Source organism: Callospermophilus lateralis, unplaced genomic scaffold (genome assembly GCF_048772815.1).
Source record: "Callospermophilus lateralis isolate mCalLat2 unplaced genomic scaffold, mCalLat2.hap1 Scaffold_2286, whole genome shotgun sequence".
NCBI lineage: Eukaryota > Metazoa > Chordata > Mammalia > Rodentia > Sciuridae > Callospermophilus > Callospermophilus lateralis.
Genome location: NW_027513193.1, coordinates 19871 through 36417, shown reverse-complemented (window position 1 = coordinate 36417; position 16547 = coordinate 19871). Strand labels below are relative to the sequence as shown.

Genomic DNA, 16547 nt, shown 5'->3' with positions numbered 1-16547 from the left:
TCTGCAGGCATATGCAATGGGAATCACTCTGAGCAAGGGGGTGGGGGAGAGAATGGATCCAGAAAGATGAACAGCAATGCTAAAATATGTCTTTACAACTGATCCTCTAATGAGATTTAAAGTGGGGATAGTTCCATTACATGGGTAATGTGTTTATAAAGTCCTATCTCATTAAATAATATTCTGCTATCACTTCCTATCACAGGAAACTCCATGTCACAGATAAATGCCTGAGATAACATGAAATGTGCACTTACATGGTTCCCAAATCTGAGGTTTTATAAGATAATAAGAAATCCTCATTTTCATTAATTTCCACCCCTGCAAAAGACACTTGGCAGTCTTGTTAGTCTTATTACTCTTTCAGATAGTTCTTCAGTTAGTCTTATGTAATTTCCCAGCTTACTTTCCCAGTTGGGGGTGAAGTTGGCAATCTAGATTGTCTCCGAGCCCAAATCCTATTATTATCACAGGACCTGTGTGTCGACTTTTCACTTTAGCCAAATCAGGGTATTTGTTCATAGCATAATTTAGTTTAGTCATGAATGCCAATTTTCCTTTGGGGACTGACAAGACAGTAAAAGGTAATTATCCCTTCTTCTAATATTGCTGTTATTCAACTGAGCACTCATAATTAATTTCTGCATCTTCTTGATCCTACGTTCTCTAACTTACGCAAAGAGAGGATTTCAGAAATCACTACCTAGTATCCTTTACAGCTCTGCAATCACATTCTGGAGTAAGTGCTTGCATCCCTGTAGAAATTAATTCTGGGTACAAAGACAGTGGTTCAAAATTCAATGAGTTGGTTGATATGTCCGAACTTAAACTGGAGTTGATCAGGCAAAAAAAAAAAAAAAACAAGGATTCTCTTTTTATGGGCTTGGGGATCAATTAGAGGAGAAAAAAGGACATCTAAGAATTGACAGAAGAATATCATACGCATTAGCTTTTCCTATCTCTCTTATATAACCCAAGGAAGTAAGTGTGACATTTCTATCTGTTTTCACTTGAACAAGATAATAGCAAAGGAAGATGTGTGAGCAAAGCAATATCATAGGGAACACTGCACAAGGTAAAGAGCTTTGTGATTTGAGCATAAAGACAGTGGTAGAGGTGGGAGCAGTGAGCGCTGAATGTGTTGTGAGTGTCCCTTCCTGCTGCCTGTGGTTTCTCTGCTCGGGAAGGCTTGGTGAGATTCAGGGCTGCTGCCCAGTGGCAGGTCCAAGATGCTTAGCCTGGTTGACTATGAACATGGCCTTGGGTTTAAATATTTTAAATAGTTCAATGGACTCTCAGGAGGGAATCTTGTTGTTATAAAACTACACCTCCCGCAATAAAAACTACAGAACTCCAGACAATGTGAGTTGCAATGATACTATTGATCTCTGTTGATTTGTGTTAGCGTTAACTCAGGTTGATATTTTATTTAAGAGATGTGGTTTTTCTTTCATGAGGAAACACTTTATATTGTACACAGATACACACACACACACACACACACACACACACACACACACACATGCAATACTATAGTAAACCAGAAAGAATATGAGTAAACTTAAATGTAAAATGAGGCTATGTAAACCTTTTGAAATTCCATGTGATGTGACCTTGAAATCATGAATTTCTCTGGACTTGAGTGTCCTCAATGTTTAATGTATGGGAGGAAGTGAAGGAATGGACACACAGTCAGGCCCCTCTATGTGCTACACACAAAGTTCATTCAATTTCATCTTCTCAGCTCTCATATGAAACTGTTGGGACCGAGTTAGCTGAGGCTCACAGGAAAAATTTACTTATAGGTCTTGGGTTGATTATCTACAACACTTCTAAAAGTGTGCATTATGGGCTGGGGATATAGCTCAGTTGGTAGAGTGCTTGTCTCACATGTATGAGGCCCTGGGTTTAATCTACAGCACCAGGGAAAAAAGTATGCATTTCTTGTGACTTTACCAAGATAAACTTAGCTTTCTACACTTGCTGCATCTACATGTATTAGGCCCTTTCCAGTGAGGGTTTCTTCACTTTCTGTATTTGAGCAATATGTCTTGTAGGATGATGGAGGGAGAGATTAAACTTCAACCTGTCTTATAGGAACAGGAAGAATATTCTGCAAGGAATAAAGTAGCCAAGAGCAGGTGTATTATGTAATTCTGGGGTATGAAATAAAATTCCATGCCTGATTAAGTAAGTCACTGGTAATCAATGAAAATTTGACCCTCATGTCTAATTCCAATGACCCAGATTCTAGAAGCTTAGACTCACAGATGAACATGTCCTGAGCTGATCTCAACCATTGCCTGAAATGTGAGAGTTTCAACTTAGAAAAAAAATTATTCTAGTAAACTACCATCAAAAATTCTTAATAATATTCTGAGTTGTAATGTATACAGTAGATAGTCTAAATGTAAGCACAGGTCTCTCTTCAAAATGATGGGCCCAAAGAAGGCATAAACTTATAGCATACTAAGTATTCAGGGCTTGGCACTGCCAGGTCTATTGGCTCCTGTCTGCCTTTGAAGTTAAAATTGGACAAACCAAAGGAGTGGAGAAAGTCCCTGAGAGACGCTCATGCATAGTTTTCAGGGTCTATAGGCTAAAGAAGGACTGATAACACTATTCACATTTTCTCAGTTTGGTTTATATTCTGACTTACATCTGAGGCTAATATTTGGTTCAGTTAATTAACAAATCTGCTGAGAGCCTACTATGCAATAGCCCCTGAGCCAGGGGGCAGAGACAGAGGACTCAATGTGTCCCACCCTGTCCCTAAGCAGCACCCAGCTGTGCTGATGTGCCCAGGCCTCAGGGGTCCCTGGCATGCTTGGCTTCCTTTGCTAAACCCAGGGTAGCCCCAGCTGTCCTCATTGCCCACTGCCCAGTCTCTGCCCTGGGCTCCTCCTCTCAGCTCTCTCCTCAACCAGAGCCTCCTGTGTGAGCTCCAGAAGGGGACCTGACCCCATGCCACACCCACTGGCCTCTCACCTGGTCCAGAGCAGAGTCTGAGTCCTCCCCTCCCTACACACTTGCCCTGGGGCCTGAGCTTCCAGAGCCCTCTTGTCTCTGCTGCTGTCTTGATGACCCAGGCAGGCTCCCTCCAGGGCTGGTCCTGCTCCTCAGTCTGTGCAGAGTGGTCCAGAGCCTGAGGATTCCAGCAGCACCTCCTTGGAGAGGTGCTCAGTGCTACTTCCCAGCTGTCCCTCTGTCCTCCATTCCTGCTCTATGGTTCTTGCTGTCATTAATGTCCACACAGCTCACAGCATATGTCTGAGCTGTTGCTCTGTTGTCTGTGTCACCCACTAAATGTGAGCTCCAGACTGTGGAATGTTGTATATTTTAACCATTAAACCAAGTCAATAGCCAGGAACACTGCCATCAATAATTACTCAATATGAAGGAACAAATGTGTTACATGCTGTGGATCTGGTGTTTTTATCTTCTCTGTGAGATCTTGAGTTTTTGTTCCTGAAGTTGTTAGAAGCAGAGGAGCCTGTGTTCCCATCTCTCTTGTGCTGTGATTCTATGCTTCTGTTGGTCCCCTGACCATGAATATTTAACTATCAGTATTGTCAATTTCATAGCTAACAAAATGCTTTCCAAGTTTTATGATAAATTGTCACAGTTTTATTCATTCTTACTAGAGTTTTATAAAGTGATAGTTGATTTTAAATTATTAAATGTGAATAATGGCAACAAATTATTAATACCTTTTTCTTCCTTTGCAACATTGATAATGCCAAATAAGCATCAAAAGTAATAGCTGGGACAGGTGTGTCATCAGTATTTTTTTAAGATGGAAGAACACAAACATATAAAGTAGAAAATCTCATACCAAGTCTATATAAACAAAGAAGTCAAAACACATAGACTAGAAATATAAAACACAATTCTGCATATTTAGGAGACTGAATTATAGAAAAACTTGCCATGACAAGAATGATACAAAGAGAAAAGAGAGGCTATGAGGGGTCCAAGTTCCAGGTACAAATTTCCAAGTTATGGCATGGGCAGAAGAAGCAACGATGTTATGTAGGAAGGGAATTTTTACTCATTTTTATTTTACTCCAAATGATTAACACCTATCTTTTGTTTTCTTTTTCTTAAATGATTAACTATGAAGATGATAATTACAAACATGTAAGCTACAAATCAGTAAGGTACCAGTGCTCCCAATCTTCCTAGTTGGACGGCTCAGCATAAGACCCACTCTCCTGCCTGGACTAGGTGAAAAGTAACTACAGGACAGAAAGATAAAATGATCACTGAGGTCTCCATGATCTTACCTGGTCCCCATGTGGAATCAGGCATGATCTCTTGGAGGAGTCCAATGCTAACAAGAATTGAATGAATCATATACAGAGGAAAGCTTTTTCCAAAACATTACTAAATGATTAAAATAGGAAGTAGACGAGCTCATAGCCTGTTACCCAGAGGAACTCAGTATAAAAATGTTATTCTTCACATCAATGAATTCCATTTTTAAAATGAAGACATTAATGCCTAAATTTACAGAATTTGAGCTGTTGATAAATTATAGGAAATAATGTAATATGATGAACAGTTCACAAAGTTGGGGTATCTAAAGATTCCCATAAAAATATGAATATCTGAGTGTGTGTGTTTCCCATATCTACACCCATGCTATATTTCCATTTCTATATCTACAATGATGCTATATTTCCATTGCTAGTTCTAACTGGTGTTCTGAAAAACAGGGTGAAAACTATTTTGCACATTATTTAATCTGTCACATTTAACATGTTATTTGCTTATATGAAGACAATAAAAATGTACATGGATTTCTATGTGTTTGTTTTGGGTTTTTAGGCCATCAGAAAAAGGACACCTCTTCAGGAAAGAGAGACTATGTAAAGATCTTAGTATAATTAGGTTGGATCTTATATAACATAAGATACCCTTACATTTAAGAACAATGCTTTGGACAGTGACTGACTTCTAGGACCAGCCGAGCAGCTTCTGTTTAGGAGATGAGCAGCACAGCTCTGGGAGAAGACCCTGGCTTACTCAGCTGGAGCAGTGCCAGTGAGGAGGGGAGAGCAGAAACTAAAGGTGTGGAGGAGGCGAGGTCACTGAGGATGCAGACTCAAGCACACAGTGTACTTCTGTGCCCCACAGGCCATGTCTGTGGTGAACCTGAGTGCTGAGTTGGGGAGCTGGGAAAGCAGGATCCTGGCTTCCTCCGGGGCTAAGCCTGGTGCATAGTCCTAGGAATGCTCCTGCCAGGAATCAGCAGGAAGGAAGGCTCCAGCTACCTCACTGGGTTTCCTGTGCCTGATATAGACTTTGTATTCCAAGACCATGTATGTGTCCAGGATGTGCTGAGATGGTTACAGAGAAAACTGCAGCAGGAACATTCTATTCAGGTCTTAAATACAGTTGAACAAGGATATGGTGTTGAAGGAAAAATAATTCATTCTAAAAAACACAAATAAAGTCAATTTATTTTTATTTTTCTTTGATGTGTCTTTTCAGGTTTAGGTCTTAGTTTTAATTTTGCTTATATTTCAAAGAAATTAAAGCAGTGCATTTTCATGGAGAAATGGAACCAAACTTTAAGTGACTTTATTTTAATGGGCCTGTTACCCCAAAACCAAACTGGCCTCCTTCTCTTGCTCCTGATCATCTTTGCGTTTGTTCTCGCCTGTTTGGGGAACTCAGGGATGACTGCCCTCATCTTCTTGGACCCCCGGCTCCACAGCCCCATGTACTTTCTCCTCAGCCAGCTCTCCCTCATGGACCTGATGTACATCTCTACCACTGTCCCCAAGATGGCCATCAACTTCCTCTCTGGCCAGAAGAGTATCTCCTTCCTGGGCTGTGGTGTGCAAATGTTCTTCTTTGTCACCATTGCATGTTCTGAAGGCTTACTTCTGGCTTCCATGGCCTATGACCGCTTTGTGGCCATCTGCCACCCTCTCCATTATCCTGTCTGCATGAGTAAAATTATGTGTTTGAAGATGATCATAGGAACCTGGATACTGGGCTCCATTCACTCTCTGGTACATACCATCTATGCCCTTCATCTTCCTTACTGCAGGTCTAGGGTCATCAATCACTTTTTCTGTGAGGTCCCCACCATGTTGCCTCTGGTCTGTATGGACACCTGGGTCTATGAGTACACAATTTTTGGGAGCACAGTCATATTTCTCCTCCTTCCTTTCCTTGGCATCATGGCCTCCTATGGACGGGTCCTTTTTGCTGTCTTCCAAATGCGCTCAAAAGAAGGGAGGAAAAAGGCCTTCACCACATGCTTCACACATTTAACCGTGGTGACATTTTACTATGCTCCTTTTGTCTACACTTATCTCCGGCCCAGGAGTCTCCGCACCCCAGCAGAGGATAAAAGCCTGGCTGTCTTCTATACCATCCTCACCCCCATGCTCAACCCCATCATCTACAGCCTGAGGAACAAAGAGGTGCTGGGGGCCATGGGAAGAGTCTGGGGGATGCTCTCCTCCAGAAAGAAGTGAGCATGGCAATCTCTGCTCCTCTGTATGGCTTCTCTCCATGCAGACTGGGAACTCTCTAGAACAGTGCTGACCTATAGCGGTATATATAATCTACATATGTAATTACATTTTTAATAACATATTTATTAGCAAAATTAATTAGATATGTCAATTTCTAAGCATAAATATAATAATTATTAACATGTGTTTTATAGGAAGTGCTATAATTAATACAGCATAAACAATGAATTGATTTTATATTGTACTCTTGTTACAACTTTTTTACATAAATTCAGTACATTGACATTTATTACTTATACATATCTGATATTATTACTGTGCTTTTATATCTTGTTTTAATTCTAATTTTGGAGACCCTTGTGTGGATTTTATAACTCATACCAACTTGCACTTTACATATTTCAGGTGTCCCAAGGTCACATGACTCGGTGTCTACTGATGATCGGACCTCTGGTGACTTGCAGTCTTCTCCTTTAGTACACAATGTGCCTTATTGTTCTATGTTCCCTTGTCTTGGGACAAAGAATTGTATTTGAAACTCTTTAAAAAAGCCATTTTTCTTTTAATTTTTAGTTTTAATACTTGCAAAAATAATTAGCTTCAAGAGGCTCCTAGTGTTATGGGCCAGGCTATATGAGCAATGACCAAACAGACTCCATTTTACCCTGAGACTTCATGTCATGTAAGAAATGCTTTTCCCATGGGAAAGCCCAGCCTCTGTACCCATTAATAGTTACCTATCATGACATACTTGGCAACACAAAATAGCAATTCTTATACAATGTAAAATTGTTCTCTTTGGTTTCCATTTTTCTTGGGCATGTACCCTGTCAGAGATTGATTGTCTAGATGTTAGTAATCACTCTCTAACTTGTACTCAACTAGGGTCATTTTGAACCACTTCCCTTCTGCTTCCTTGCTTCTTATGCCAACCTGGATAGTCCCATGGGAAATACCAATGTATCCATTGCATTGCCGCTCTGAGTGCCCAGTTCAGCTTCTGTACCTGCTCACTTGCAGCTATATCAACCCCAATCTGGGTTTTGCAGTTTTTGTCTTTAAACATACTAAAATGCTCAGGCTTGGAACTGTTCCTTGCAGAGACATTTATGGATCTTGTGGGGAGCAGTTGCCAGCTGGCTAAATAAAGACTCTTCAATTTAGACAAAACTGGGACTAGGTGTGTTTTCTGAGTGACCTGCCCTACAACATCTGGAGGTCCCACCAAGACCTACTTTTCTTGCATTCTTCAGATCACTCAGGACCACCAAGGGAGGGGCCTTGGAAGAAAGATCACCTAGGGGAAGGCCTCTGAGAAGATGTTCCTCACTCCTGACCCCCCTCACTAAAACTATAAAGAGTTGTCTGTGTTTCCCTGGGAAGGTAAATCTGGTCTGCGTGGATCCGCACCTGGAGAGACTGGGGAAAGCTGGATGCGGCATTATTTTCTGAGTCCAGGGCTAGCAAGACGTTCCTTAGTCCTCTGGCCTGCTTTTTCCTCAGTCCTCTGCTCTGAGTCAGGTTTTTAGTCAGCCCTCCGCTCCAAGTCAGGTTTTTAGTCAGCCCTCTGCTCCAAGTCTGGTTTTTACTCAGTCCTCTGGTCTGAGCCTGGTTTTCTATCAGTTAAATTTGTCTTTGGCGCCTTACCTGTAGTGTGTTTTATTGTCTGTCTTGTGTTTTTGTCTTGTTTGTTGTTTGTTATTGTTGTTCCCTTTTTGTTTTGTGTTAGTTTCTACCTTATTTTTTTGTTTTATATATATATATATATTTATAAAATATATAATATATTTAGTTGTAGTTGGACATAATACCTTTATTTTATGAATGCATGTGTGGTGCTAAGGATCCAGTGCTCTACCCCTGAGCCACAACCCCAGCCCTACCTCAGTTTGTTTCTAGTGTTAAAAAATGGTTAAAAAGTTTTTAACTTTGCTCACTAAAGTTTGCATTAAAATGTAAATGGCTGCTAACAGCTCTAAAAAAAGGTCAAAAGTAAAAGCTAGAGGTAAAAAAAAAAAAAATTCTAGAGATTGCCTTCATTTAGGAACTGGGCCAGGTGGCCTGCAGGGTAGACAATGTCAGTTCCTACAGAGGGCAGATTAGAACTATAGTGTTTTATAAAATTATTATTTCTAAATTATATAACAAAAAGCATAATTTTGTGTAGAAAATTTGGCTTTTTTTTCTCAGTATTTTCAAGCATGAAAAACTCCCAACTATTAAAAATGTCAGGCAAAAATTTGGTGGCTGCTATCCAAGACACCAGAAAAAAACAGTTTAGAATGGGACCCCAACCTGGGGACTTTCCCAAGAAGACCAATGGAGCTGCATCTTTGGGAAGCTCCTTCAGAGAGGAATAAGGCCCCATCATTTGTCTTATGTTTCCTAAACTCTTTTCACCTTTGATGAGCAGAACCACCTCAGGACAAAGGCCAGGAAGACTTTTAAAATTCTATATTTGTTAAATTCATGATTTTGATCTGAAACGCCTAGGTTAATGTGTTTTTCTGATTACATTCTGCATTGTTCTAAGGCCAATTTATAAGGGTTAATTCTCAATTGAATAGGTTTTTAAAAAATAACCTACCAGGCTTTTGTTTATCTGTTTGTTTTGTGTAGGTGTACCGGTGTACTGTCCATCTACATGTATTGCTATGTCTATTGCTATATTTGGTACCAAAATTGACATACAAGCTCATAAATTAAAATTTAAAAATGGATCCAAATACCTTTGGTTCAGATGATTTAAAAAGTTCAATTTAAATACGGTAAATAAATAAGAGTACAAATTTGTTTAAACTTACTAATGCACAGTTTTGTTTCTAGGTGGTCAAACAGTTGTGAATAAAATGTTAATGTCTATAAAGTATCTAATATCCATTGTCTCTAGAATTTTTTCTTCAATAGGAAAAAAATGACTAATGCTATTCAAGGCACTTGTCTGATATCTTGGCTTTTTAAAAAAATTAAGTAAATTATATCTGACATATATGAAATTAACCATGGATGTGTTTGCTAGAGACATATGATTGGTTTAAAAGTTAAAATGCTAACTGTTAAATATAATATCAAAAACTCTTAATTCCTTAAATTTCATAAGGTAAAATACTTAAACATTATTGGTGCTTTCATAAATTGAGAAATTAAAAAGACATTTAAAATTACTTTTTGTCATAACTAAAACAAGATTACTTGTTTTGTTTGTTGTTTGTTATTGTTTGTTCCCTTTTTGTTTTGTATTAGTTTCTACCTCAGTTTTATATATATATATATATATATATATATATATATATATATAATATAGATATATATATAGATATAGATATAGATATAGATAGATATAGATAAATATATAGATATATATAGTTGTAGTTGGACACAGTACCTTTATTTTATGTATGCATATGTGGTGCTGAGGATCCAGTGCTCTATCCCTGAGCCACAACCCCAGCCCTACCTCAGTTTGTTTCTAATGTTAAAAAATGGTTAAAAGGTTTTAACTGTGCTCACTAAAGCTTGCATTAAAATGTAAATGGATGAAAACAGCTCTAAAAAAAGGTCAAAAGTAAAAGCTAGAGATAAAAAAAAAAGGCATTAAAAGTTAATGTCTCAACTAGTATAATTTTATATACAAGGGGTCCAAAGGCTTCAACTATAATTCAATTAGAGTATTGTAAATAACAAAGTATTTCATCTTATTAAATAATTTATATAAATTCAAAAATTTATAAGGGTTATTTCAAAGTATAAACATAAAGGAATCAATGGATTAAAAAATATTAAAAGTTTCTAAATATAAAGATCTATTTAGTGAAAGGAAAAAAAATATTTCCAGGTAAAAAAGACTTTATGTGGCAAAGTATAATTGTAGTACATCAAAGTAAACAATAAGAGGGTCTAATTATGTAACGTAAAGCCTATAAATAAAGGATAAATATTAAAAGGTTTATGTATAACTACATTATATATAAGTAACATATATATATAAACAGTTAAAACTGTCACGGTTGTTCCTTAAGAACAAATATTAATGTATTGATATAAACCAAAGTTTGATCTATATGTTAAAGTGACAAAAACTTTTAAAAATACTAATTACATTGTGTCTTATTCTCTAGAGCAACTAGTCTTAGAAAAATTAAGGTTTGTACATCTGTGGTTAAACAGCAACTACTATTTTAAAGTATTTTTCTGTCTTCTGAGAAGTGACCAGGTCCTTGGCCCATTTATTGATTGGGTTATTTGATTTTTTGAGGTTTTTTTTTTGGAGTTAAGGTTTTTGAGTTCTTTATATATCCTAGAGATTAGTGCTCTATCTGATGTGTGGAAAAAAAATTGCTCCAAAGATGTAGGCTCTCTATTCACCTCACAGATTATTTCTTTTGCTGAGAAGAAACTTTAGTTTAATTCCATCCCATTTATTGATTCTTGGTTTTATTTCTTGCACTATAGGAGTCTTATTAAGGAAGTTGGGGCCAAATCCCACATGATGAAGATTAGGGCCTACTTTTTCTTCTATTAGACACAGGGTCTCTGTTTTAATTCCTAGCCCTTGACCCACTTTGAGTTGAGTTTTGTACAGGGTGAGAGGAGTTTAATTTAATCTTGTTGCATATGGATTTCCAATTTTCCCAGTACCATTTGTTGAAGAGGCTATGTTTTCTCTAATGTATGTTTTTGACGCCTTTGTTTAATATAAGACAATGTAATTTTGTGGGTTAGCCTTTGTGTCCGCAATTCTGTACCATTGGTCTATCAGTCTGTTTTGGTGCCAATTCTATGCTGTTTTGTCACTATTGCTCTGTAGTACAGTTTAAGGTCTGGTGTAGTGACCCCATCTCCTTCACTCTTCTTGCTGAGGATTGCTTTAGCTCTTCTGGGTCTCTTATTTTTCCAGATGAATTTCATGACTGTTTTTTCTATTTCTATGAGGAATGCCATTGGGATTTTGATCATAATTGCATTAAATCTGTATAGTGCTTTTGGTATTATGGTCATTTTGATAATATTAATTCTGCCTATCCAAAACAAGGTAGACCTTTCCATCTTCTAAGGCCTTCTTAGATTTTTTTCTTTAGCATTCTTTAGTTTTCATTGTATAGATCTTTCACCTCTTTTGTTGATTCCCAATTATTTTTTTTAGGCTATTGTAAATGAGGTAGTTTTTCTCATTTCCCATTAAGAGGATTTGTCACTGATATACAGAAATGCCTTTGAATTATGGGTATTGGTTTTATATCCTGCGACTTTCACTTACTGAATTCACTTACTATTTCTAGAAGTTTTGTGGTGAAACTTTTTGGGTCTTTTAGGTATAGAACCATATAACCAGCAAATAGTGCTAATTTAAGTTCTTCTTTTCCTATGTATATCCCTTTGATTTCTTTTGTCTAATTGCTCTGGCCAGTTTTTCAAGAACTATGTAGAAGTGGTGAAAAAGTGCATCCCCCCCCCCACCGTTTTTAGAGGCAATGACTTTAATTTTTCTCTGTTTAGAATGATGTTGGCCTGGGGATTAGTGTAGATAAACTTTATGATGTTGAGCTATATTCCTGTTATCCCTGAAAATTAGCATTTTTAAAAGGAAATTTACAAAAGCAATTTTCAGATGTTAAATGCATTCAAAAAACACAATTAACACAAATTGCCTTTACAAACCAAATCTGAATAACCTATAGCACAGCTGCCAATACTATGATTACCTCAATTGTTTCCTTTAATAACTAATTAAAACAAATAAAAATTTAAAAAAGAAAGAAAATTAGGACAGCGTGTTTTTATTAGAAGCCATTATTCATCTTCATATAAAAATAGCACCAGTAATTTCCAAGTAGTTAATTGGAATAATGAAAATTCACAGAAGAAAATTTAGTAGCATAAAGCAGTAATAAGATTATAAAGGGAATCATATAATTAATCACCACTTATGGCAAATCAAATGTAGAAAACAAACAAACAAAAAAAAGCAAAACCAAAACAATTTAGAATCCATGTATAAAAAAAGGAATCACATCCTTACTATGAACTCAGGCTCTGGGTGTTCAGTTCTTTCTCTAGCCTCACCTGTCTATCAAAGCACACTCCCAGGCAATGTGTCCCACCTCTTCCATTACCCCATCCCCCTGCCAGCCAGAGAGCACATTTGTGAATGGGCTGGAAATCACTTCCTGTGTCCTGTGTTTCATGCCCCAGGATTTCTGCTGAATGATGTGATTAAACATTTAACCACTGGTCCTCAAATTCAACTTCAGATCTATTTTTGAAGCAGACATTTCTTCTCCCACATGATGAATAAAAATAAACATTTAGATTGGATAAGTATATTTTATTACCCCTACATTCAAATCTCACTGCCTTGTTTACCTGTGTCCAATGTTTACCAGTGAACAAGTCATTTCTTCTCCCACATGATGAATAAAAATAAACATTTAGATTGGATAAGTATATTTTATTACCCCTACATTCAAATCTCACTGCCTTGTTTACCTGTGTCCAATGTTTACCAGTGAACAAGTCACTTTCTGGGTAACCTTCTTGACTCTTTTTCAAACATACCTCTTCCTCACTCCTCTTCATCTTCACACCTTAAGATATCTCTATGGAGAAAGGAAGCAGCCATGGGTCCAGTCTTCCTTCATCTGGGCTGAGGCCAATGATTTGCTTTTATTCATGAGGGTGTCAATGACATCTGGAAAACAGGCCACTTCAGGAATGACACAAAACAGCCTTGGGCCAAGGTTGAGGAGTGAGGTTCAGCAAGGTGTTGAGGTGTTTTCAAGGCATGTCAAGAGTCAACATGGTGCAGAAAAAAAAAACAAATTTATTCACTGAGATTGTCTCAGTATTACTCTGTCCTATGTTTTATATGTTCTTATTCAGTATATGCATATATTAATGGCACAAAGTAATGTTTCTCAATAAAATCATTCCTTTCTCAGTTTGGTTTATATTGCAAAAGGTACATTACTATAAAATGAACCTAAATTAATAAAAACACATGATGGAATTTCTATAATTTCGATTACATGGAATTTATTAACATATTTTAGGTATCATAGGTTCACATTTTTTTCTTTTGGAAATGCCCATTAAATTATAAAACAGGAATCTCCTGTTAAATAGTTAATGAGTAATACTTTATTTCTGTTTTTTTTTAATATTATTTTAAAATATTCATCAATTTGGGCTGTAGCTCAGAGATAGACGCTTGCCCTGGGCTCAATCTATAGCACACACGCAAAATATTATCAGCAATAAAGTTCATATTGCATATAGTAGCTAACATGTTAACACATTTCACATGGTTTTTATTAGATAAAGTAATCTCATTTTCAGGAAGGATAAATTTGGTTCATTTTACATTTCGAAGGTCTTAAAAATATTTGAATTTTTAATATTTGTTGGTAAGATGCTCCTGGAAGGCAAACTGCACTGACATTTCAATGTTCTTGCATGTGAGAAGTTGGGGCACTTGCTAAGTTTAACAAACTGCCTTTGAGTGATAGAGCTGGTGCACATCCTGCCCACTCTGAGCTGGGACTATGGCTCCCCTAGAGGACTCCACACCTTTGCACTGAAGGAGGAGGTGCTAATTATCCTCATTTGTATGGGAATAGGGATTGGAAAGAATTTCTACAAGAAAGACACACTTCTTGAGTGGTGACCCCAAGTACACACTGGAGTCAGGTACTGGCATGTAACACTGGAGACAGGAACATAATGCAGTAAGCATAATACACCAGGCAGGCCATGATATGAGTCTCAGGAGAAATCCATCCCTGGATCCCATAATGTCAATGGGTATGGTAAAAAGGAGTGTTGGCCCGTCAGGCTGTCTGTAGGGTGGAAAGAGAAACACTGAGGGAGAAACCCTCTCAACTTCTACCTAATCCAGGAGACCTGCAAAAGGAAGGCTCCTTAAGTGTCACTGTTGTCACCAAGGGGGCCAAACATGGAGGCATCAAGCACTTCACACTTCCCCAGAAGAACTCTAGTACTAAGATTGGAGTAATCCAAAACTTTTGGGTTATTCTAAAGGAAAACATGAGAATAGAATTTTAAATAAACTGGAGCTATTATAATACTATGTTAAAATTTCTTTGATTCGTATGAATAATTCTTAAATTACATGGTCTTTAAGATAGTAGTCATGTTTACTCATTTTGATAAACTCCATACTGTGTCCCCAACATCCAAAATTCTGCTGACAGACATTTATGTGGGTCAAGATGTTGGCATGGCCTCCAGCCCCTATCACTCAGAAGACTGAGGCAGGAGGTTCTCTTGAGCCCAGGAGTTGGACGCCAGCCTGGCACATAGTGCAAACCCTATCTCAGAAAAAATTGTGAGTGATCTGTGAAATTAAAAACACATTGTACTTATTAATGGGATATGGATGAGTTTATTTGATTCAAAAATTGTCATATATATGTTAGAGTATATTTAGTTGATAAATCAAGTTTCTTGATAGAGAAAATATTTTGTTTAAGTAAATTATTCTCTGGATTCCAAGTAGCCAGTCTCAAATGTCATCAATTTTATGGTGAACTTTACAGGCTAATACAGGGACTGAGAATAAATAATCCATATTTAAAGTGAAATAAATGAAGATAATCAGTTAACAATATCTAGGAATATAGAGAAGACAGGATTTAGCTGTTGATGGTTAAGAGCTAAAGGTTCTATGGAGTGAGAGTAAAATTGGATAATATAAAATAAAAAGTCCTTATTTCAAATTACAAGCATTAATAGAAAAAATTTGTACAGAGATGAGCAGTTTTCTTATATTCCAGATTATGTGTAGTCTCTTCATGATAGTCACAAAATTGTATTTTCAGGTACCAACATTACTGAAAGGACTTGCAGATAATTCCTGGGGGATGAGGCAGAAAGTTTATCTACATTACACAGAACAGATTCTTTGAGTCAATCTGCTGAAAGCCGCCATCACCTCCTTGTTCCTCAGGCTGTAGATGATGGGGTTGAGCATTGGAGTGAGGATGGTATAGAAGACAGCCAGAACCTTGTCCTCTGCTGGAGAGCGGAGGGATCTTGGGTGTAGGTAAGTGTAAGCAAAAGGTACATAGAAGAAGGTCACCACAGTGAGGTGGGTGCTGCAGGTGGAGTAGGCTTTCTTCCTCCCCTCCCCCGAGTGCATATGGCAGATGGCAAGGAGAATACGACCATAGGAGCAAACAATTACAATGAATGGAAACACCAGAAAAAGTGTAGTGCTCACAAACACTGTGTACTCATAGACCCAGGTGTCCATGCAGGCCAGGGTCAACATGGCAGGGACATCATAGAAGAAATGATTGATGATTCTGGATCTGCAGTAAGGGATATGGAGAGCATATGTGGTGTGGGCACAGGAGTTGACAGAGCCCATCATCCAAGATCCCAATATCATGAGCACACAAATTCTTTTGTTCATGCGGATGGGATAGTGGAGAGGACAGCAAATTGCCACATAAGGGTCATAGGCCATAGATGTCAACAATAGGGTTTCTGCACCTGCTAAAGTCAGGAAAAAGAAACTCTGAATCCCACACCCAATGAATGAGATAGACTTGTTTCCAAAGAGGAAAGCAGAAGCCATCTTAGGAACAATTGTGGATATGTAGTTTAGGTCAATGAGGGAGAGCTGACTAAGCAGGAAATACATGGGTGTGTGGAGATGGATATCCAGGAGGATGAGAAGGGTCATGGTCAGGTTGCCTATTAGAGCCATTAGGAAGATGAGAGCAATGAAAATGAAGAGTAAAAGTCCACTTCTTGATGATGGGAACAATCCCAATAAAATGAAATCAGTTGATGTTTGATTGTAATATTCCATATAGGATTCATATGGTTTATCCTAAAGGACGATACAAAAATTAGTTAGGTCCAATACATTCTATTAAGCCAATTTGGAAAAATTTCTTAGTGTAATTAGACTCTGTGGCTTATTCATAAAATTTATGCCTCTCAAAAAAAGAACCAGTATTACTTACTTGTAAAAAAATCTAATATTCTTCCTTAGAGATTGGTACTTTCTGAGACAACAATTTATGA

General features: G+C 37.6%; 2 protein-coding genes across 2 annotated transcripts; one reads left to right on the top strand and one right to left on the bottom strand.

The window, feature by feature from the left end:
• The first annotated feature begins 5555 nt into the window (after positions 1-5555).
• On the top strand, positions 5556-6494 carry LOC143387127 (olfactory receptor 2L13-like). Its single transcript, XM_076842009.1, has one exon. It carries the CDS (start codon positions 5556-5558, stop codon positions 6492-6494), a length of 939 nt encoding a protein of 312 aa, XP_076698124.1.
• An 8902-nt stretch (positions 6495-15396) lies between these two features.
• LOC143387915 (olfactory receptor 2L3-like) lies at positions 15397-16329 on the bottom strand. Its single transcript, XM_076842012.1, has one exon. The coding sequence runs from the start codon at positions 16327-16329 to the stop codon at positions 15397-15399; it is 933 nt and encodes a 310-aa protein (XP_076698127.1).
• Positions 16330-16547: the final 218 nt, after the last annotated feature.

Bases quoted from the DNA above. Each gene is read 5' to 3' on its own strand.
- LOC143387915 (XM_076842012.1), bottom strand. From the start codon at position 16,329: ATGGAATATTACAATCAAACATCAACTGATTTCATTTTATTGGGATTG.
- LOC143387127 (XM_076842009.1), top strand. From the start codon at position 5,556: ATGGAGAAATGGAACCAAACTTTAAGTGACTTTATTTTAATGGGCCTG.